At 44.8% G+C, this 25,344-nt stretch overlaps 1 protein-coding gene across 1 annotated transcript in view; it reads right to left on the bottom strand.

The window, feature by feature from the left end:
- Positions 1-24,980, bottom strand: part of Pdcd4 (Programmed cell death 4) — a 47,792-nt gene extending 22,812 nt beyond the window's left edge. Inside the window, exon 1 of the mRNA XM_071658432.1 lies at positions 24,513-24,980. Within this exon, the coding sequence (XP_071514533.1) occupies positions 24,513-24,804 (292 nt within the window). The 5' untranslated portion in view covers positions 24,805-24,980. The remainder of the gene's footprint in view (positions 1-24,512) is intronic.
- Between the last annotated feature and the right edge of the window lie 364 nt (positions 24,981-25,344).

The following is a 25,344-nucleotide window of genomic DNA, read 5'->3' as shown; positions in this document are numbered from 1 at the left end:
TGCGCAAAAAATGTGCAAATACAAACACGCTCCAACAGTAACTCATCCTAAAACAGACGAAACTGGTATTGGCAGCCGTTAAACACTCCAGAACGCTCTCGCACGTTAATCGATAAGTGCGTAATCGATAACCAAAAAGTGCTGAACTCGATTTATATCAAGAGCATAAATGCACTCGGCGACAAAGAAGTACCACCATCAGCGTGGGAGTGTGCGCGTCGTCAACACTCCTGGGAACGCTCACGTCTGCATCATGCGGAATGGCTAGGGTTGCCACCTCCTCCTCCCTCCCCAGGAAAGCAGGGTAGGGTGGGGTTATGTGAAAGTGACACCTCTTACGTGATCAGTCCTACGTGCCTGATTCCAAGTCTCTCAAGTGTGCCTACCTATCACTTATGTAAACACAGGGTAAATAAATACACCGTGCTATTTTAAATGATAACAAACAGGTCGATTCACTCGTCAATTTTCAGTCCCGTCAAAAATGATTTAAATTATCACAACCACCGTTAAAAGTAATAAAAATCCTGATAATTTAAATTATCACAATCACCGTCAAAGTAATAAAATTCTCAAATAATTCAAATTATCACAACAACCGTCAAATGTAATTAAAATTCTCAAATTAAATTACCACATCCACCGTCAACTTTAAAATTCTCAATGTTTCTTCTGTTAAAACCAACACTTTTTTGGTAAATTAGTTTTCAATTTGTTCTATTTCCGACCTGAACACCGAACTGATGGCATTATCTAACTTATCAGTAAACGAAAAATCAAATCGAAAATTGAAGCAAATATTAACCCAATCCAGTCTATGTGTACTTGCCCATCTTGAGGGAATGAATCTCAAAACTTATGGCAATTTTTAAAGTTGCAATACAAATGATTCAAACGCATTCAGAAGAGAATGTGGGTCGAGATGAAGTACAGTCTAAATATAATTCACCTTTTTTTTATGAAACCTGCAGCTTGTAGATACGCATGCGCTTGCCTCAAATACAGGTTTAGGCCAGGGCATCTGTGGACAGCTTTCACAGACATTGTTCTTCTGCTGGAGATACACACGTTCTCGACAATTACAACTATGTTGGTCCTTACGGGTGGTGCAATTTAGCCATATTTAACAACAAAAATGCTTTGACAAGACCTTGTTCTGTTACCAGTATTAAGCAACTGAAAATACAACATGGTCTGAAAACATTGGTTGTTGTATTCAGCAAACAAGTTCTCAAAAAGTAAAGCACTTCTGCTCCCGGTATAAAATACATGAGAAACTTGGGTATTAAAGGGAAAGAGGCACTTAGACCTTGAGCCTTCACCTCAAGTGAAACTGAAGATGAATATCAAGTAACGAATGGTGGAAACGCACTTGATCCCTCAGTTAATGGACAGAATTGTGGGAAATGTCTTTCTTTGTGGGTGGAATACCCGACGAAGTTCCATACATAAAAATGGAGTACCTTACAGAGTCTCTTAACATTGGACTGAAAAATACTCTGAATTGTCATTCATCATTTACATGAGACCCAGAAGTTGTATAGATTCTCAACTAGCGTACCGATTATCAAAAATTCGCTGGGACGGAAGGACATACGCAGTAAAACAGACGCGTAAACATATACTTCCTTAAAGCAACAGTCTTTCATGGCAAAACAGTAGAAGCATAAAAGACTCAAAACTCAAGTATTTTCGTTGACGTCCCCTGCAGGAAATGGAGACAAACGCTCCTAACTGTCAAGGATCAATAACAAAACTAAAGACCAGCCCCGCGTCCGTCAAGTGAAGGCCAACCAACGGGGTTGAGTATGAGAAACATTACCTTAAGAGTTCTGGCTCCACATTCCAAATTTACGTCACGCTCTGCTGGGGTTTCTCATTTACCTATGTCATCGGATCTTCTCGTACTGTTTACTGGCTAACGACATTTGAATAAAGCTTTACAAAACAAACATAAGCGTGGGCGCAAGCTCAGTGCACCGAGTGCGCTTTAAGATACGGGCGGGAGGGGAGGCGAACCTTATCAGAAAAACACAAAACACGTACAGGGTGCCCTAAGGGTAGGGAGATAAGAGGAAACGTTCGCTTGAGCTGACAAGAGCGGGGGAGAGATTAAACAATGGGGAGGGGGGGGGAGATGTTGCTAGGGGGGTTGTATCTTCTGTGACTCACCGAAGAAGGGGGAGGGTGGACACCTAAGTCACGCTGCAGACTCTTCTTTTCGTTCTGTACAGTGACTTGGCCACACTTTCACATTATGGTCATAAAACGTATATACAACTCCTTAACGCAACTCGTACCTAACATTTGCGAAGTCATGACTTGCACCAACACTCACAACCGAGCACAAGAGTTACCAACTTTGATTTCCAGCTTTTAAAAAACTTGACGATGACGCTTCAAACTTTCTAATGGTGCATTTACCACGTCTGAGAGGGAGTCCAGCATGGCAAACGAAGCAGTGTTGACAAAACATGGCTGGGGGAAGGCGACGTTAACAAAGGGTTTAAACATGTTTACCAATGTTTAGGGCAAAGCTGGCATGTGTACATGGCGGTAGGATGCCATACTTTCAACTATAAATAAAAACCGCCAGTTGTTGCACACCGCGATAAGTTTAGAAGAAGTGCAATGGGCGCGCTGAGCCTCAGAGTGCTCCGTGGCGGCCTGGGGCGAGCAGGAAGGAGCGTGAGCGGCGGTGGTGGTCATCCCCCAGCACAACATCCTGGCCTGCTCCTCACGTTCACTGCGCTTCTGCCCAACGACTCCTGCACTCGCGCCATCTCTCTCTCTCTCTCTCTCTCTCTCTCTCTCTCTCTCTCTCTCTCTCTCTCTCTCTCTCTCTCGTACTACCTGCCAAGGAGCGTTTTTTTTTCCTGTCTCTCCCGTACATGGGTCTGATGATGGTATTCACTTCACAAACATGCAATATCTCCATCTCACTGATAACAATTTGATTACGCGTTGTTAACTCACACGACTTCCCGTAACTAGATTTTCCTACGCTACGCACCAGCCCTACCTTTTAATATAATCAAGTACTGAGTTATTTAAATTTAATTTTCTGTAACAAAAGATCAGGAAAAGCAGACGAGGATGGTGTAATTAATAATTGTATTACTACACCAATACATTGTCATCGATGATAGTAGCCTAGTAATACTCTGTTCTCCAAAGCGTGTTTATCACCCTTTATGTCACCATTTCCATAAACAGTCACATTTTATAACCTTGAGCTGCAGTCAACGGTCTTTTCCGACCAAACATCTTCCACCGAAAGCCAAGTCCGTTCCAGTATTAGGTTATCCGGCCACTACTACAGCACGGTTAACCCATTCCGTAGGTCTGCTTATCTCGCACAAAGTTGCTCGTCCTTTGTCACGGAGTTTCACGTCATGAAGTCGTATGAAGAAGCTGAGGATGACATAGCGTCACGCGGGAGTTAGATGTGGCGTTGTGTGTTGGTCTGGTGTTACGCTGAAGGACCATGGGGGGGGGGGTGTTCACAGAGGCATATGGTAACGTGAATCTAAAGTTACGAAACGGTATCACGGGAGTCGTGTGGTACCATGACACGAGTTTTATGAAACAGGATCATAGGGGTCACGAAGGAGTCATGAAGTACGATGAGGCGGGAAGGACCACACGGGATCACGAACTCGTCTGACGCCATAATAAATATGCTGGTATAATGCAGGATGACCAATGGCGAGTGCCATTTAGCTAGGGAGTACGTGGCAAACAGCCCTGAATGCGGCCTCGTTAAACTTTTTTCTTGGCCTCGTTCCCTTACAAGGCAACTATACGCAATCGATCAGTTCCTTAATATCACGCAAACCCGTTCGTAATTAAGAACAAATAACTACACATTGTTCGTAAGTGCTAAAAAGCCTTGATAGAGAGAGGAAGATGGTATATTTAAAACACGGAATGACTGACGGAGTTTGCGTGACTTAATCCAATACATCAAGATCTAGAAAGACCTGGAAATATATATATATATAGCCTAGTGTGTATCTGGTGCAGCAGCGCGTGTGCGTGCCTACGTGACCCGGGAAATGTGACCCATGAAATGTGACCCATGAAATGTTTGCAATGAGAACACCAATATCATGGTGGACTTGTATATATAAAACTTCCTCTTATAACAATGACAATATATCAAACAATCATTGAAGCAAGCAATCAGCATATAAGAGTAGGTACAAATTTATTATGGGGGAAGAGGAGTGCAGTGCAATCGTCACACAACTGCCTGGGCTAGGCTAAGACAACGTTTCTTGTCTTTTCCCCCAAGGCTGTACTGTGTTTAGGTCCCTAACCCAACCTTCATTGTGATGACTAGCGGCTTTCCCTTGATGTACAAACGACTATCGAAGGCGCTGTACTGATGTACATATCAGTGTAAGTATGAGCCACCTACAAACTTTTCAACCCAGGTTAAGACAATAATAGGACAGCACACTGTAGGTAGTGTAAAGCAGCCGGCACAGCACAGCTGAAACATGAAGTAGCCACAGCAGGGGAAGCCTGGGAGGGGCGGGGCAGCAGGAGTGCTCCCGCCCGCGACCGACGCTGCTGACGTGATAACGTCCTACATTTTTTTTTTTTTTTTTTGTCACATCAGCACTAACTCCTCCACCACATCACCACCGCCGCCACATGTCTCCCTCACCACTTCCTGCACCATGGTCGCTACCAACACCGCCATCCCCGGTCGCTAACGCCATTACAAACGCCTCATTCACCTGTCCCTACCCCATCCTGTAGCTACAGCCCTCACAGGCCAACGGAGTGGCAGGAGGACAGTGGACATCGTGGAGGAGGAGGAGATGATTGGAGGGAGGGAAATAAGTGGAGTGTGGGAGGGGGGGGGGGAGAAAGAGTGAATACCTTCATGCCTCCACCCCAGCACAGCTGCAGCTCCCACACAACCTTTTGCTGGCAAGTTTTACCAGCATCATTACTGGGTGGCCTTTGGCAACTCAAGGGTGGGCTGCTGTGACGATTGTTCCTTACACAGTTTCTCGTCTGACGACTGCTACGACAACTTCGTTGATGGCATAGATTATTTCTGGTATTCCTTGCTTTTCTAACTTTCGACAGCTGTCTGGTGACAGGTACTTCAATAAATAAACTGGACTCTGGCCAATAATCGATGTAATTCCACAAGATACAGATCTTCAACAACTGTTCTAGAGAGAGAGTTGGATTCCAGGTCTGCATATCAGAATCTAAATTCAGCGAAAGTACCGAGACGACCAATGATCTCGACCTTGAATGACGGCATGGTCCTAACCTCTGACCTGACCACTGAAGGCCAGGTGAAAGGCCACGCCATCGTACCCAACAGAGTTGTAGTAAGGTCGTGCGTACGGGTACACCGAGATTCTCGTCCACCATCGAACACGTACAGACTTCAGTGTGATCGGTTAGGGGTTAGACCAAAAATCTTTGTTCGGTCGATGGCGGTATAGCCTAGCTAAGATAACCTTGCCAGTGGAACGATGGACTTCTGGGCAAAGGACAAACCTGGGCAAGATAACGACAAACATGAACAAGATAAGGACAAACCTAAACAAGATAAGGACAAACCGAAACAAGGACAAACCTGGACAAGATAAGGACAAACCTGGACAAGATAAGGACAAGGACAAAGCTAAACAAGATAAGGACAAACCTGGACAAGATAAGGACAAGGACAAAGCTAAACAAGATAAGGACAAACCTGGACAAGATAAGGACAAACCTAAACAAGATAAGGACAAACCTGGACAAGATAAGGACAAACCTGGACAAGATAAGGACAAACCTAAACAAGATAAGGACAAACCTGGACAAGATAAGGACAAACCTGGACAAGATAAGGACAAACCTGGACAAGATAAGGACAAACCTGGACAAGATAAGGACAAACCTGGACAAAAGTCTACATAACACGGCCTTGCCCAAGACCCATTACCGAGCTTGCCACAGCGTAGGAGTGTCAGCTTTAAGTCTGGCTGCGTTTCAAGTATCAGGATTTGGGCTCACTTCCACAACGCAAACCTTATTAATGCTGGACCCACGAACGGACGCAACACCTCAGGAGGGAAAAGACACACTTTCTGGTCAGCTTCCCAACCAAGCTATGGCCGTCCATCTTGGGACCCTACTACGCACGGCGCTGATGCGACCTCTAAAATCCAGAGAACGTAAGGCCAATCGTTCCAGGGAGAAACCTCTGCCAGGAGCAAGCTGCTAGGTCGTCGACCTGGTGAGAGGCACTCTCCCTATCCTCACAACCTTGGCTCTCTCCCCATGGAGGAGGAGGAGGAGGCAGCAGCCAGCTAGCTCATCACCTTATAGAAACCCTACCCTCGCTAAATCCGTCTTCCACCCACTAAAGAAGCCACGACAATAAGCTATATGGAAGCCTTTCCTTTCCCCACCCAGCAACCTTCTCTACAAACACACACACACACACCCAGCACAAACAGGGGGCATCAACCTACTGGAGGCACCCCCCCCCCCCACACACAACCTTCACTACATAACCCCTCCCTCTCTTACCCACCCTCCCCACACACGGCCTGACGGTGGCACCTGGCGACTGCTGCTGTGTGTGGGCGAGTATCGACAACTCAGCAGCGGCTGTGCCACACACACACACACACACACGTCACTTGCCTACAAGATAAGAGGTACACGATGTGATATACATGCCTGATAGCTGCAATCAGTGGCGTTCACCCCTGAAGTGGCGCCCAGCTCCTGTATGATTAACACGTTCGACAAGGGTCTTTTACGGCTGATCCCCAACAGTACAAGCGTCTGTGCCCACCAATACAAAGCGTCTATGGAACATACAAGTCAGTATGAAATGCATCAGTAAGGCTCTGTCTTTCCAGACTTGTGTATGTATCCTGGTGGTGCACGCAAACACTAGCCGACACCTACCACCATGCCACCACAATCCATCACCAAACACGACCCGCATCGTGCCCTTTCACTTTCGGCACACCCTAATTCCTCTTACCAGCCCTCACTCTCGGGCATTCAACCCACCTCTGAAATCGCCTTTCTTTCCAGCACCAAACCTTACATCTCACCACAGCTTCGACTCCCTCATAAAAGCTCCCATTCCCCATATATATATATACGCTCGCTCGCTTACAGAACCAAGCCCAGCCCAAAACACGTCCCCTAATGTTCTTGTGCCAACCCCACTCTCCTCCTCAGCTTCCCTAACTCCCGTTGCCAAGCCTAACCTGTCGTTACGTCTTTACCGTCTATCAAACCCGACCACTAGCGCGCCCCATATCTTATGACACCGAAGCCTAGACCCTGATCATGTCCTCCATCGTCCTGCGCCAACCAAGGCCGCCGTCCCTCACCACGTCACCTTACGCTTCCTGAAGGCCTAACACTATTCCCAAGCCCCGTCAACTCTACCTACGGAGGCGAGCCTCCGCCCCTCCCTCACCCCCTCGCTTTCTATCCACCTGCTTTATTTTCAGTAACAACAAAAAAACGACAAGCAAGGTTTCCGTACCAAGTAACAGACGAGAAGCCTTACAACGCCCAGGCCATCAACAACCTTGGTGATCGTCACCCATTACACTTGCGTCACCAACCCTCCCCTTCCGTCTTCCTCACCCCCCAGCACCACACCACCGGCTTCCCCCACCCTGTGTGTACGTCTTCATTATAACACGTGAAACGTAGGCGGGATGTCTGAGCACTTAACATTATACGTTCGAAGTCACCCTGACGACTCCATATTCACGACGCACGCACAAAGGCTTCCCTTCCGGGCTGGTGGGTAGAGGGGGGGAGATCAATGACAAAACCATACATCAACGCGGCTCCCAAAGGTCGTGGAGTTCCGCGTCCCAGGATTGTCCCAACCACACAATGCTCCCTTATTTATAAATAACAGGGTGTGAGGTCATAGTGCTTCAGGGCGCATTCAGTTGCTTTCAACGACACTCTACTTATATATAGCGGTTATAAACAGCCCTTTCGTTCCTTCAGAAGGATTCCTACTGCTCTTGGACATTAATCATGTAAACATCTTTATGATGATGGCTCACAGTCGAACACAGATAAATGGAAGAGACTGTGATGATCTCGTTGCGGTGGGCGCTGTCTGGCAGCCGCGAAGAGCCATGTACCGGTACAGCACAAGTCGTTCCTCCGGCCAGACATACTTGAGGGCGTGTGATGCAACCCGATCCAAACCTGTCTTGGTTTCTGTTGTACGACCCAAACGTATTCAGTGCGTGAGCGAACAGGTACAGAAAAGGAGTCGTCCCTCCAGCCAGACACCTCACATGTAACCCCGCATCTTAACCTCTTTCATTCTGTGTTCTACAGAGGACATAATGTGTGTTCCAAACTGGTACAGGGCAATAATCGTCCCTCTTGTCAAATATCCGCGTGACAGACACACACACACACACGTCTCTTGCAATCCCCTTCCAAACCCATTTCTGTATCTGTACGACAGTAACGTATTACCAAATAGCGTCCTAGCTACGTCTCTTCGTTGTATAACAACCGACTGTTATATTTCTTTATTGTATCTCCCTTGATGATGTGAATCATCACACGAAAGTGCACTTGGGAACTTAACATGTTTCATTTCCCTGTGGTAAGAAAGGAATTCGGTTGATCACGCGCTCAATTGTGATATCTTCCACCACATGTATATAACAAAATAGCCCCAAAATTTCGCTGAACAAGCCACAGATACGGACTTCAAATAAAATCACCGTTAGCTCGTAACGCGCAACTTTAACCATACATTAATTCTTTCAAATCCTAGTACAAATAACATTTAACGCCAAAACAGATAAACCGCTAAACATGGTTGAAGACGGAGCAAACGACGTAAACTTCTGCTGTAAGCAGACTCTTCCATCCAGTCTCGCATACTACATATAGCGGGGGGCAGCAACTCTGTTCTACCGAGAAGCCTTCACCAACAGCTGCATATATGTGTACCTTGAAGCAGCATACCACCGCCGAGATATGAACACCTGCGTTAATTTAACATAAGCTCTATTCATCTAGTGATTACGTGATACTAATGTACACACCTGATAGCGCAATAGTTTTTTATTTATACTTGACCGCATTTTCCCGCGATAGCGACGCAGCGTTAGGAAACAGACGAAGACAGACCCATCCACTCATAAACATACAGGTATATCATATAGGTGGCGATGGGAAATGAATAAAGGCAGTGTGAATTGTGTGCATGTGTATATATGTATGTGTCTGTGTGTGTATATATATATATATATATATATATATATATATATATATATATATATATATATATATATGTACATTGAGATGTATGGGTATGTATATTTGCGTGTGTGGACGTGTATGTAAATACATGTGTATGGGGGTGGGTTGGGCCATTTCTTTCGTCTGTTTCCTTGCGCTACCTCTCAAACGCGGGAGACAGCGACAAAGCAAAATAAAAAAAATAATAATATATATATATATATATATATATATATATATATATATATATATATATATATATATATAAAGCACAATAAAACAAAATTACAGGAAGACTGCTCTGCATGTAGTTCCTGCAGCTCCAAGGCTGGGCGCAACTTCCAGTACTCGGGGAAATAATGGATTCCTTTAAAGCAAGTTGGACGAGACTGTATTTCCTTTCGTGAACAGATGATGATACAGCCAAGCCGAAGGTGACTCGTATGGCACTTGCCATAAGATCCAATGGACATTTCCGCCTGTGGCACAGGGGTCCCGGGTTCGATCCTGGCTGCTGGAGGTTTGTATGATATATATATATATATATATATATATATATATATATATATATATATATATATATATATATACAAATCTCCAACAGCCATAAGGGAACTTATCGTGTTTCATTTTTCCCGTAGACTCAGGAATATACTTAATTACGCGCAACACTGAGATCCTTTCAATATAAGCTCCTTGCTATCCCACTATTTTTGAATAAAAAATAAAAAACAAGGAAGCAACTATGAAGATTCGTATAAAATCAGTTTTCGTTAAGTTTTCGCAGGCTTGCTAATTTCAGGTTGTAACGAGTGTCAAAAAAATTATAACTTTTCTTTTTAGTACACTGACGTGAAACGTGCATTTTTTGAAGTCAGTCCCTGACTTACCAGTGTACCGACCAAGTGGTAGCTCTCTCGTCCCAAGCTACTCTGTTTACCTTCGCCGGTGCCTCAACCAGTTGCTTATTCAACCTGCTGCACCTAAGTCGTCCAAACCTGATCACGACTGCCTCAGCGCTACTGCAACCGCCATGCTCCTCCCGCCCAAGGTTACAATGCTACCGCCTTAAAACTTGCCCTCCCTCGCTCACCAACGACGACCGGTTCTCTCTACCACTTTCAGCACGCCACACCACCACAGACACCCACAACTGCGCACGTTACATCATTCATATAAAACCTCAGACGCCACGGAGTAGGAAGCCACGCATCCTCTCCGAAAGACTAGGATGCCATGAATTAGGGAAGCGACGCCGCGCCTACCTTGCCTTCACCAAACATCTCTCGGTTATTCTCGTTTTCGCAATGCTTCTAACATGATCAAAACAAACATGGAATCACTGTAACTATGATAAAAAAAAAATGATGATGGGGGTAATCAACTTCGTTTCCCCCCAACACTAGTTACGGACAGGGGAGGAGAGAGGTAAGCCTACCAGAGTTCCTACCAGAGACCAGATCCGCTTGCAAGGTCTCATTACACTGTTACCGTGAGCATCTCATGCAAGAACAGGACTCGTTACGGGTTACATCCTCTTCACCGCAACTCCTTAACCTCTATCTCACGAAATTCGCTCCGGAAACCTTTTCGCCCATCTTCACCGAACAACAAACCACGCACGGGATTCCTCTTTCCCGGCCTGTGGGCGAAATATAAACACCGAATTCCTCTAGCCGGTCTCCGTCTGACCTAAAAGCAGTGCTCAGTCTTCGGTAGGCGACCAGATGTGGAACCAAATACCGCCAACAATGGCGAAGATAATACTCAATACCCTCAAGCCGCCAGCGTTTCCCAGCCAAGCCTACGCCCTTCGTATTCATGGTCCACATATGTAATGACACGAGTATATGGTCTTGGAATCTATAACACGTGAAGGCGTACAGTATTATTCACATGTTGGTTGTAACTTTACGTGAACGGCCTTGGTAGTCTGCTGGCTTTAAAGAAAAAAATTAAATATCTAACCAACCGACCTTTCTGCTTACACAGTTCTTACCAGACAAATGCTAACATCCTGAATTCGTTATACAAACCAAAACCACTTTTTATTTAACATATTACATCACGCTACTTAACGGTTTCGCTTTCAATCCTTAAATCAAGAAGAACCGAATAAAACCCACCCCGCTGTTACAGTCAGAAGACAGATTGAGAGATTTAGAATGGTCTTTACACCAAGAACTGAAAACGAAGTTTTTTCCAAAGATAAACTAGTGGACAAGATTTCGAAGTGTATTGTGCTACAGGTCGTAATATCTGGTTGTTTTAAATATCTCATTTCACACCAGGTTTATCCATCCTAAGGTTTAGTTTAGAATGATTTCTACATTACTTCTTTTTACAGGGGGGCCTCAGGGGAGGGACTTTTGGCCTACAAGCCTGGCTCTGTATACAAAGCGTTCCTCATACAAAAAAAAAAAAAAAATGCCTCTCTGCCACATAATTTTGTGATGTAAAATGATAAACAAGAAAGATTTAAAGTTAGATGGTAGGATATTCTGTATTTAAACTAAAATCTATCTACCTATATATAGCGTTTAAGTTTGATCATAACTTTCATATATATATATATATATATATATATATATATATGTATGTGTGTGTGTGTGTGTGTGTGTGTGTGTGTGTGTGTGTGTGTGTGTACGCGTGTTTACAATTTGTGTGCCAAGGAGTTTGTTTCACACTCGTGTTGCCCCGTCTCTTATCCCTGCATATATTACCATGTCTTTACTCCTGTGTACACACACACACACACACACACACACACACACAAGTAGAGGGAAGGAGTGTGTGTGAAAGTATTTGGCTTTGTGGATGAGTTTCTCACTTGATGTGGTCCCATGACAGGGCAGACGACTAATGGCGTAAGAACAACCACCACAACCATTACTTGAGAACCCTAAGTGTTTGCAATCGCAGACGCCAGCGGTGCAAGCAGCAGGTCCGTCCGGGTCACAGAGTCAACATTCATCCCCCTCTCCCCCAACTCTCCCCAACAAGAGCCGTGGCTGAGTGTGGAGGGTACGCCAAACCACAGGACACATTCGCATTCCTGTAACCCTCCTGCATTTAACGTTTAACACTTTCTTGTATATGAGCGTAGACTGCGATTTTCTCACAGCCTGTTTGTTAGTCCTCGAGCAGAAACGGTTGCACAAGTTTGTGATTTTTTTCTAATGGTGTCTTTTATGAAGTTTTGAAGGAAAATATGTCTAGATCCATTTAACGATTTTTAAGGTACTTCGCAAACGTGAACCCTGTTCTCGAAATACGTGTATAAAATTACTGGGTACCCGCCAAAAATTCATCAAGGAATCCTAGAACTTCGGTTCGCTCCAATAGTACCAAAGATAATCTTAACCGCGAGCAGCAGCAGAAATCATGACCTCACGTACGTACACAGGGTTCTTGTAACTCACGCTCATGAAGCAAAGCTATTACGAAACTCGTTGGAGAAATAACACAGAGAAGCACCAAGCTTTCAACTTAAAATTGTTCGAAGTCGAAAGTTTGGAGCTTGTGTTAAATTTTCTGGCGACTCCTCATATCGTGGTGCACAGGGTTGTGATGAACAATATGTCGCTTCCCTAACTGATGGCGTAGCATTAAAACGCCAGGACCGACCGAGCCCACTGGCAAGAGCCTTCTCTTTCATAGTTCCCACTGTCAATTTCCCATTTCCAGAAGAGCCCACTTATCTGGCTTGGACGAAGTAACTCGTCTGTGACCCCAAATATCGTCTGCTAAACACAGGGGCCCCAAGTACCTTAAAGCTCTACTGCCACTTGCTGTTTGCTTGACGCCTTTACGTAACATCGGTTGCCAGTTGCGAAGCCTAGTCCAATGGCGGTTGGAAGAGGTCTCCTCTCCGCGCACCGTCGATAAAGCCAGCTGATAATAATTCTAGCTTTACCATACTTCACAGGTCTGCTTTATCAGCACGTCCACAGATAACATGACCCACTGCTCTATTTATTCGTATTCCACTCCAACCAGACACCTCCTGCCACCAGAGATTGTCAGTTTGCCACCACAACAGCATCGAACCCATCCGCACTCGTGCAAGCCTGACATGCATAGCCTCACTCCAACCATTGCATTTTAAAATACCCAACCATAATATTAAATTGTGTAAGGACTTCCGATACCCCAATTCCCCCTTCACAGTCCTATATTTACTAAAGGTCATTCGTTTATTGTCAGCCCTTGAGATGCATCCATTATTCAATAAGCCATTATTATTATTATTATTATTATTATTATTATTATTATTATCCAAACATAGTTACAAATGTATTAAGTATCCAAAATACTAGTGGGAGCACAGACTTACAGGAATGATAAACTTATAAGTTTCATTTCGAGCCAAACGTCAACTCATCACCCGACCCGTCTCCAGGCCAGAACACAATCTCCCGCTTCGCTAGTAGCACTGTATCGCCCTACCCTATCTCTTAAACCAACCTTCCAAGACCTGGCTGCATCGACCAATCGCCAGCATCATCCCCAATTATTACACCAACCAACAGTAAATTAATCAGCATTGTTCGACGGCCTTGACACTGAACCCAACAAGGTCAGGTTGTTAAGGAGACGAGAGAAGGGAGGTGCTGGCAAGTCTCTCAAAAGCTACCACGTTATCTGTGAGTTGTTTGTTCCCAACCATCCAAACTATCTTTTTTTTTTTTTCTTCGTATGGGGAAGATGTTAACGAGAGTGTGGACAATAACGATGAGGGTGGAACGAGGCTTAGTGATACAGGCCAGTAACAGGTAAGACGGGCCCGGCCGGCAAGGAAGAGAACTTGGGCAAGCCGGGACGCCGCTCAATACCGGCCAGATGCGGAGGGCGGCAGGGGGTACGGAAAGAGTGGGGCGGTCCATAGCGAGAGGAGAAAGAGAGTGGAAGGTGGAGACCTGACGGAGAGGTGGCAAGGAGGGAGTCAAACGAGGGCGAAAGGCAAAGTGAGGCTACACAGAGGAAATAGGATGGAGGAGTAGCTGGTGGGTAGACCAGGAGGGCACTTGGATACAGAGAGGGTGGACAAGCGAGCGTGGACGGGAACGCTCACGCCAGGCGGGTAGAGGAACGAAGGTCAAACGAAAAAAGTAATTGACGGTGACAAGTGCATAAATAACTCCGGAGGAAATTAAAAACTAAGTAAAATCTACCAAGAGACCAAATCTTACCTATATACACAACCCGAGCACCAACATCTGATTATAAGGCACTGGATTAGATGAAGAAATAACATGAATTAATCAGCTAAACCATACAATAACGCAAGACTGATAAAAGCATTAACCCAGCAGTTTCAACACGACCAGTCAAGCTGGGTTTAGAGAGGAACACGTTCGTGTGGCAGATGCGTCACACGTAGCTTCACGCGCGCACACAACACAACCGACCCATGACTTCACTTGCCACTCCACATACGCATGGATCCATCATCGCGATGATTTCCTACACACCTGGATAGTCTTGCTTATAGAGACGCGGAATGGTACAACGTGGCGTATGAACACTACACACATCCCAAAATCAAATGGAATAACGACAGTTTTGTATGTTAAACCGAGTGGCGTCCACAAATTAAAAATACAATGAAACCGCATCAGTAATGAGTCACAGGTTATGACAAAAAAAAAATAACCTCAAAAGTATAATATGTTATCTGCGGCAAATTATGTACATATCCGTAACATAGTAAAATAGTATTACATCATACTACACTGATAAGAATATCTTTTACCATCAATTACATTGGCAGATCCGCTTGACTGATTGATAAAAGTACTGTAATGAGAGGCCAGACATCATCAATTCCTCCGAGATAAATTAACCACATTCCCAAACACTCGTCCAAAAAGCGAAATATGGAAAAATGCCATTTGAGAAAACACGATTCCCACAACTGGCTTCTCCAGCAGTCGGCTCATGATAAAACTTCTGGCTCATTACTGCCTTGTACTGCACTATGCAAGACACTTATGAATGAACAACCGTGAGTGGTACAGAAACACCAGTCTAACGTAAAGTCTTACATGGCACTTCAAACACAAGACAAGCTTCACTCTTATAACTTGTGGGGAATCAAATCTGCCCTTCCGAAATTTTATATTTACAAATAAAACTGGAACCAATAATAGTGCCAGGTATTATTATTGTTTATAATAAATAAAAACATCAAACATAGAAGTTGGGAAAGAAGATACACATCGTCTCGTACGCCCATAAATTTACGCTCTCGTTTAAGTAATTAAACGTAAGAAAGAGAGACGATGGCTTGAGCGGTGCGTAAAATGTCGCCTTAAATCGACTGTGCCTCCTTCTCCTCCTCCTGCCTGTACGCCAACTAAGGTAGTAACAGGAGCGTCACGCCCGCGTGCTAGTCATGCTCACGTGAGGGCAACACCTCTCCACGACAGGATGCCCGTCGTCCCCACACACCCCTACCCCCCTCCAGCTGTTACCTCCACTACTCCCCCCTCAGCTGTTACTTAACACCTAGAAATTCTCCAGCCAACCTAAGGTTCATCTGGGTGATAATATTTTTATACAAGTGTGATAGCGAGTCGTAATAGAAAAGCAGATACGTGTCTTATCAATGTTAAAAATTGGGAGAGATTCTCCGTGACAAAACAAGACTATACAACACTTGTGCCAGGAAACGGCAAGGTCCAATCTCTGAATATAAGAATCGAGTTGACGACTTATTGACGGTTGGGTCCAGATGGCTGGGCGCTGCATAGCAACAAGAACCACCACCACGAGCACAACAGAGAAAGCCACCCCTCCCCCTAAGGCCACGGTCACCATCAGAGCCAACACTACCACTGCCATCCACTGAGACAACCACCATTACTACCATCCACTGAGACAACCACCATTACTACCATCCACTGAGACAACCACCATTACTACCATCCACTGAGACAACCACCATTACTACCATCCACTGAGACAACCACCATTACTACCATCCACCAAGACAACACCATTACTACCATCCACTGAGACAACCAACACCACCAACAACCACTGAGACAGCCCCCATCGCCAAACGTACACAAACCACCACTGAGACAGCCACCATCACCACACGTACACAAACCACCACTGAGACAGCCCCCGTCACCACACTTACACAAACCACCAGTGAGACAGCCACCATCACCACACGTACACAAACCACCACTGAGACAGCCACCATCACCACACGTACACAAACCACCACTGAGACAGCCCCCATCACCAAACGTACACAAACCACCACTGAGACAGCCCCCGTCACCACACGTACACAAACCACCACTGAGACAGCCCCCGTCACCACACGTACACAAACCACCACTGAGACAGCCCCCGTCACCACACGTACACAAACCACCACCATGGCCGCCACTATTGCTGAGATAACAGTTTATGTCAGGCGGGGGTTAGGTCAGCTTTATGCAACCACCAGCCTGCCCACCCGCCAGCCAGGTCGCTCGCTCGCTCGCTCCCGCTGCCATAGTGAAAGACGAACAACTCTACCGGTAGAGTGGGAGAGCAGGTGGACCTGTGGTGGATGAGGTGCTCTCCAACAGCTGATGTGGAAGAGAGGGGAGTACTGGCAGCTAAAGGGTAACTCTGGATGAGAAGTTATTTCGTGATACTGGCGCTATGTCCAGGCTGGTGATGGAGAGAGAGAAACAGAGAGGGAGGGAGGGAGAACGAGTCGCAGCGGTGGTGGGACGGAGAGAGGAGAACGAGTCGCGTTGGTGAGACGGAGGGAGAGAACGAGTCGCGGTGGTGATACTTGTAGTAACGTGATATGACATGGCAGGCGTGGAGGGAACACTTCTGGGGTGGCAAACGAGGTAGACTGACGGGGAGGAGGGGAGTTATGTGGTTGTATCGCACGTAGGTAGAAAAATCTCGAGTTTCCTTGGGGGTGGTGTCGGTCGAGGTTACACATCCGTGTTGTGGGGGGAAGGAGGAGCAGCAGCTGTGGAGCAGGTGGGTCGTGGAGGTCAGTGTGTTAGAATCACCACAAACTTCTGGGGTTTGACTGAGTACGTGGCAGGTCTGAAGGTGTCGGGGAGGTGGGTGTGGATGTTACTGGAATATATACGGGTGGTGACGGCCGGCAGGGGGGATGGTACGCAAAACCCACCCTCGTGACACGGACGCAAGAATAAATCTTTACGGTGGTAAACAGACGACCCAAATTTAAAAGACCGTGAGCCCTCCGAAGGATGTGGATGGGGGGATGGGGGGGGGGGGGATGAGATGGTTGAGGTAGGGGTTGCATCATTGCTGTATAAATACAAACCGGTGGGGATTACCCTCCCGGTTTATGGTGCTGATAAAACAGATAAACCAGCCATGGCAACAACGACAGACTGACTAACCTCCATAAGCCGGCTGAGTCATCTGTCCCTCAACACTTGCGCTTACATACAGACATACACACACGTTTACACACATGAGGGGATATATATATATATATATATATATATATATATATATATATATATATATATATATATATATATATATTATATATATACCCTAGCCTGATCCGGGTACCCATTTTATCGACCAACCCCTAGGGAAGGATAAACAGCTGGGTTGACTGTGGGCTTGCTGCCGCAACCTGGATTCGAACATACGCGCTATTTTCCTTGATCAGTAAGTTAGCGCCAAGAGCAGACGAAGAAAGGCCTAAGTGGAGAATTTGTCGTCCTCATATATGTCTTGACACAAGGCCCAATAAGGTCGTGAATTAAACTTGAATCCTAACCGTCAGAGAAAGAGCTCATATGAGCAGGATTACTGATAGCAAATTGGTTCCGATTATAAGTGTTCTCTCATGATGATGGAGGCAATCATGACTTAATGTTCAAGATGGAGGCCTTTATCCATGTACTACATCTGCCATCACGGAGAAATTCAATTAAAGAATCGATAAAACTTCCCGGATGGTGAACATAGGAGTGTCTGTCATACACGAGATCACGGACATTGCTTCGCCAAAGCCACAATAGTGATCATAGAGAAGGGAATGTATTCTACAATATTATCTATCACAGAGAAGGGAATATACTCTACAATATTATCTATCAGAGAAGGGATTGTATTCTACAATATTATCTATCACAGAGAAGGGATTATACTCTACAATATCATCTATCATAAAGAAGGGAATGTACTATACAATATTATCTATCACAGAGAAGCGATTGTACTCTACAATATCATCTATTATAGAGAAGGGAATGTACTCTACAATATTATCTATCACAGAGAAGGGAATGTACTCTACAATATCATCTATCATAGAGAAGGGATTGTACTCTACAATATTATCTATCACAGAGAAGGGAATGTATTCTACAATATTATCTATCACAGAGAAGCGATTGTACTCTACAATATCATCTATCACAGAGAAGGGATTGTACTCTACAATATTGGGGATCAGAGAGATGGGAACGGGATTGTAAGTGTTTGAGACACAGAATCCTTACGATGAAGTTTGTGTGTAATAACTCGAAATGGACATTCCTTCCTCAGACACATGACTTCCTTTATAACTGGAAATGATAACTGCTCTTATGATCTTTCTTTTTCTTATAATGACCGTCATTGGAAAGCATGCCCCAAACAAGGCCAAAACGGGTTTAAAGGAAAGGGGAAGGCAGAATATAATGTCAAATCAATTAAGGCTCAGCAGACATTTACAGACCAGACTCTTACATGTGGAGAGGACAAACTGAAGAAATGAATTACACAACTTTGTTGTTCGAGTTGTTTTTGCTGTTTGACATTAAACCTCCCAAGAAGTCAGGAGGTGCGGGCCCTATGCTCTAGGGCGGCGAGGGACCTAAGCACTGGGCCTTGGGGGGTTAGGCTCGTTAACCCAACAGGCCCCACGACAACCAAGCTCCCTCTGAGATGTATCATCGTTCACACACACAGACGCGTGCTTCTGGGCCAAGCCTGGAAGGTTTAAGGACCCAGGCATCAACACGAGAGTAAAACTCCCTCCCCGTAACACAAATAGCCATCACAGCTCACGTGAGCAGTGGCCGAAGTATCAAAGGAGCAGGTAGAGGGCAGCAACATGGCGCAGTCAAGATACAGGTAATGGCAGAGAAAGTTATGTCTGGAGACCCGGGCAAAACGGAGAGCTTTGCTTCCATTCTCAACAACAGAGAAGTGAATGACGAACACCCGTAATGCATGAGCAGTACTCCATACATGGGTGAATACACCCACTGATACGAAACGGACAAGTAACCACTTCAACAATGCAATATACCCAAGCTTTTGAAAAACATGTTTACGTGGGGTTTCCAGGATAGAAATAAGGATATGGTTACGCCCATGTTTATATTACTGCTGGATTAAACTGTAGTGTTTTGAAATCAAACACTACAGCGAGTGATACTCAGGAAGAAATGCATGAAGAATTTGAATTATTGAGCTTAGAATTTGGCTAGGTTACTGCTTTTCCCATGCCAAAATGTTACACAGGTTCGAATATTTAGGTTAAATATGTTCAAAACGAAGTAGGACTTGAGGGAGGTATGCCATTTGAGCCGTATTCCTCGTCCACTTGGAACTGGAAATGTACTTAAAAGACTCTGCGCGGAGAAAACATAAATGACACAGGTTGAGGAGGAGAAGAAGGGAGAGGGGAAGGGCAGGATTAAATGCAGAATAATCTGGAGCTGAATCGGAGGAACATAAGGTACTAATAAGAGCGTAGTTATCAGCTGGGGCGTTAGCTACAGTTTAATCAGGTCGGAAAAGGAAAGGTGGAGTTAAATCAGTTATCGGAGATACTTTTGGTCTAGGACAGAGAGGATTGTCAGCAGACGTCTCAAAAGTACAATCTTCTTAAGGTGTGCTTCACTTTAGGTAAACAATGCTGCAGTGATGACAAAAAAAAGTAAAATGATTTGGGCTCTGGGAAGTTTCATCGTCCGCTACGCTTTGTTCTAATCCGCCAGACATGCACAGGAGTGATCCAACCTTAATTTAGGGGACGGATATCTAGTTCAGGAATTGTAAGACTCCGTCCCAGCTAAGAAAACGCCAGCTGTGCTTTAATTAAGGCACAGCGCGAAACAGTCTATTGAGTGAGCGTCCTAGGCTACGCACCGATGCTTGCGAAGTTCTCCTAAAGTGCCATTAAAGTATGTTTCTTTTACATCAAAAGACTTCTTAATTCTGAAGATTTTATCATTAACTACTACTCAATCCTTACATAATCTCAAGTGAAAAATATGAACGCTATTATTTCGAGCATATTGTTTACAAAAGTACGAAAGCATCATAGCTAATAATATGCGCAAGGTGAGAAAGTTGAACTTTGGATGCAATTATGTCTTCTATCAACGCGCAGAGTCCTGCGCACCAAAGCATGAACCCTGTGTCCTGTGATATTTAGATGACACGGCAAACATCCGGGGAAAAACCCCTTCTCTACGACTTGTACACTCGATCATCAATGCCAACGACATGTCGGAGTACGAGACTTGTGCCGTGACAACGCCGGCCGGGTATCGGCAACCCAAGAGAAGTCACAGGACTGTGGGTAAGATTAGTGAACGTCCGAGAAGGACCCAACACCTAGCCCTGGGGATGCAAGCGGTTACTACCAGCAGGCGATGCTGGCCGCGCCCACCGGACAGGAGGAGTAGACCGCAGTCCGGCCAATCATCTCTCTTCGCTACCTGGCTCGTCACACCCACGGCTTCCAGCAAACTGGTACACTACGTACTCGAACTTTACTCGCTTACTCACGCACAACAAAAAGCTGTTGAGGGGAGTTTCATTATAGATGAAAATCCTGTTATGTTCCAGTCTTATCGTGCCGTTTTTAACCCTTAATTCACATCAGCACCAAAATGTCACGAGGGGTTAATTCTATCAATTTTCCATCATTTTTTCTCATGTTCTACCTCTCTTTTGGTTAAATAATGATCCATAATTTATCTGAATGAAGTACCAGAAAAATATAAAGTCATAAATCAGTATGCCAAGAAAATAACTAACATCCATTGATGAAAAGTTACGAAAAAAAAATTCTACACACTTTCAACGTCATAAAATATGCACAATATTATGGTTCATTGTCTGGAGGTTCTGGAAACGTCTTGTGGGAAAGGTCAGGCGAGAGTAACTTAGCCAGTGCTTCGGCGGCCAAGAACAGCCTCTCTTGGTCACAGTGTCTGGGCACGCTGCTCATCTCCCGACAGAACTATGACAATTTGCCAGCAGCATCAAGAATTATAATACAAAACGTTACACAAAGTAAACTTATCCAACCACACATATAATCACAAAAGCAAAATCATCCAACCACACAGGCAATCCTCTAGTACAAAGACAGTACCAGAGGCGAACCTACTTTAGTCCGCTGAACTGAATCTAGCAGTGAAAAGATAAACCAATGCCATGTGAAACTCGCGACACGGGCGGTGAACGACCTAACCAAGGCTAGCAGTGCCTGGGGGAAACTTTCAAAAGTGGGTGGTGGCAGCTTCGTCATTGTAGTAATCGTGTGGGAGGGAGGTGGTTTACCGGTTTGGGAGAAGGGGGGGGGGGGGGAATCCACGGGTCGCAGACTTAGTGCGTACTATGACGAGGCTTTCTTACTGTCAGGGTCACAAACACTCGGTAAAGCTACCAACAGCGTAAACTTGAGGCATGTTTACTACCAGAGGGAGGGGGAAGACAGGTACCAGTAAGGGACCGAAATACGTCAGCGAAAATGGAAGGTGATCAGGTGGTTTTAGCTGGTGGTCAAGGATGGAACTGCCAGTGGGGACGTATCATGGAGAGGGCAAGAGAGGGGTCGTCATATGTGTCTGGGAAAGTTATCAATGTGAAACGACGTACAGGGATCAGCGAGGGCCTGGTCAACTGCCCCTCCTAGAGTGTGGCTAACCCTCCCCCTGCGCTGCCTCCCAAAACACGCCAATTTCTCCCTTACGAAAACCCCGTCTTTTCATTGTCTCGTTGGCTGCTACTGACATCTCAACCAACTGTACCTAAGTCACCCTGCAACTGTCCCTCTTCATATCTGACTACATCCTAAGCTACACGACAGATAAGCCATTGTAAGTCTAGTGCTAGTGTGCTACATTATAAGTGAACCGGCTAAGCGTCCCCTGAAACTAATTTCAACACAAGCCAAATGGCTCGCCAACCTCTAACATAAACAGACGTCTCCGACAGCCAGATCAAATGTCCCTCACAGCTGCCTCAACCAAGACCCCTTCTGTCTCGTATAACCTAAACAAAGTCTCCCCTGGGCGAACGCGCAGAGCAACACCAACCATCCCCACAATACCCACGGCAGGTAGCTCAACCGTCCCATCACTGCAAGGCCAACCACCTTACGCTACGTCACCCGGTCCTTTTAAACGTACGCAAGGGCCTGTTGCACGACCAGCCACCACTAGTAGCTTTTCTTTGCAGTCTCGTCTTGTGTCCCATCTAGGCCAACTCCGGCATCTAGGTCCCCGTATTCTAAATACAAAATTCATTCTCTATTATTTACACCAGTATTCAGCAAAAGCGCAACCTTTCTATCAGCATATTAGAATTTATTATGCAGTGGGAGAATGTAACACAGTTCATAAATATTAATGGAGTTTTTTAATGCTCTAATACTGGAAATGGAAGCAGGGACTATGGTCAAAGAAAATGACGAGTTAGTGTAGAAGAAGGGGGAACGATTGCAGAAATTCTAGACGGTCTTAATAGAAAAACGCCACAAGACTTCCCTTTGCAACCGAAATGTACCTTGTTCAGTGAGTGTTTTGGTTCCCTTTTAATGGAAGACCTGTACTACAGGATCCCTAGACTCCAATAGAAATTATTTTTCATATAATTTTTATCTCTTGTCCTGAAAGAACACCTTAGAATACTAAGAAAACCACAAAGGAACTAATATCAGCCTCGACTTGTCTTTGTATGTAAACTAGTCGAAACAAAGTTCTACACTAGCTTCAACATGCCTTGCCACGGGGCACCTGGAATTCACATTAGCACAAATTATAAACAAAAATCTTTACCTCAATGAGTCTCCAACAATATTACAAGTGTCTTTCGCCGACTTAATACCAAAACTGTTGCATTTCAGCAAAATACGGTGGATGTGTATGGGGAAAGCCTTTTATTTATATCAACGCTGGCAACCATTTCCCGATAAATTCACAAAGTAAACAAACCTCTCAACTTATATAAACCAACAAAATCAAGTTTATTCAGTCAAATATATGAAATTTCGGTTGCTATGGTAAATTTGGGTAGGTTCATGAGTTTTGATTTCCTCCACAATAACTTCTCATCTTCCCCAATCTTTAAGCTTATGCCAATGTCGATCAACATTTATAATCGTAGGGAAACAAATATACATACCACGCTACATTCAATAATTTCTACATTGTATCATCCCATTTTCTAAGTAATGCTGGAATCCCAGTTACTGTCATGAGGTCACTGAACAACCAAATTCCAAGGATTAAATTCTTTTAACGTTCCTGATCAACATGATCAAATTAATAAGACTTGCAAAACATTAGGTCTACAAGACTGACGTCACTGCCTCTAAAATCAAGTCGCATAAAAACATGTTTTGGGGGAAAAGTACTCTTCCCCGTCAGGGCACAAAAACAGCCGCTCTCCCTAGCTGCCTGCAGGCACGTAGTACCGGTACAAATAACAGCCACGCCTCCCTCCACACTTGTAACTCATCCTGCTTACACCTGGGACCTAATTACAATCTGTACGGCCTCTATATGATTATCATAAGAAAACAATGGTAAGAACACCAGCAATGTGCTGAAATCACCATCAAACACAATGTAATACGCATTCATACCACTTCAAAAGTCCGATCAGCATTTTTTGATGCACATACACACAGACACACACACACATATATATAATATATATATATATATATATATATATATATATATATATATATATATATATATATATATATAATACAGCCTAGGTACATAGTGAAATAACTCTCAACAATCAAAATACTTACGAATACGAGTTGAACCCACGACAGCGGCAGCCGCGTCCCGAGTCATCAAATGGTTACATTTTCACACGTAATAACATAAGTGTCATGTGACAATATACACATTGACATCTACAACTCTTCCACTAGCCATGATCAATAGAAATATCTTAACCAACTGAAAACTCACCCTTCTTAGGAAGGCCGCGTCCAAACCCATTGCGCGACTTGCGAGAATTCTTGAGCGCACGCAGTGGGGCTATCACCTGCGTGTCCGAGTTCGCGCGACTCAGTTCTTTGGTCATAAACTTAGAAGGGCGCTTAGCCCGGCGCTTCACGCGCTCAGTCAGTTCAACTACACCGTTCACGAGTCCTTCAACATTTTCTTTAGTGTCCGAAGTTGACCCGTTCAACAGCACCTCATCGTCCACCGGGTCAGCCGCCATGATCGGCCCGAGACCGTTGACAGCCACCTCGCCCATCTCGCCTCGTATTAATTTCCTCACAAAAACCAAACGCCGGAATGATCGTGCGAGAGTGACCGCGGATGTTAAGAGGATTGGTTTGTAGATGTTACTTGGGATGAACAATGATGGTGGTGTTATTTACGAGTGATATGATCAGTCGGACTACATTCAACGAAGTTCAGGAGCTTTCTGAGCGTGGGGCGGACGGGGGTTTGCTTTGTTTTGGCTCGTGACGTCACAGAAGAGGCCACCAATCAGCGGCCTCCATAGCATAGCATCACATGTTGCCAAGTCGAGCGCGTCAGTTGTAGCGTGCGGATTAGGTTGCATTTGTGTGTATGTGTTCAAATGTATCATTATCCTTCTATTTCTTGCTTGTCATTACTACGTGGGCAGTTCACCTGTATAGTAAACACTAAACCATACGGTTACTGCATGAAACTCGTTCGGAAAATTATAGTACAAGCAATTTGTGTGAAAAACTGTTATAGCTCGAAACACCATTCACTGTGAAATAATTCATGTAATCTTAGAATTTTGAATGATTACAAACAA

This window comes from Panulirus ornatus, chromosome 66, assembly GCF_036320965.1.
Source record: "Panulirus ornatus isolate Po-2019 chromosome 66, ASM3632096v1, whole genome shotgun sequence".
Classification (NCBI taxonomy): domain Eukaryota; kingdom Metazoa; phylum Arthropoda; class Malacostraca; order Decapoda; family Palinuridae; genus Panulirus; species Panulirus ornatus.
The sequence above is the reverse complement of the archived record's forward strand: the minus strand, read 5'-3'. Positions and strand labels throughout refer to the sequence as shown.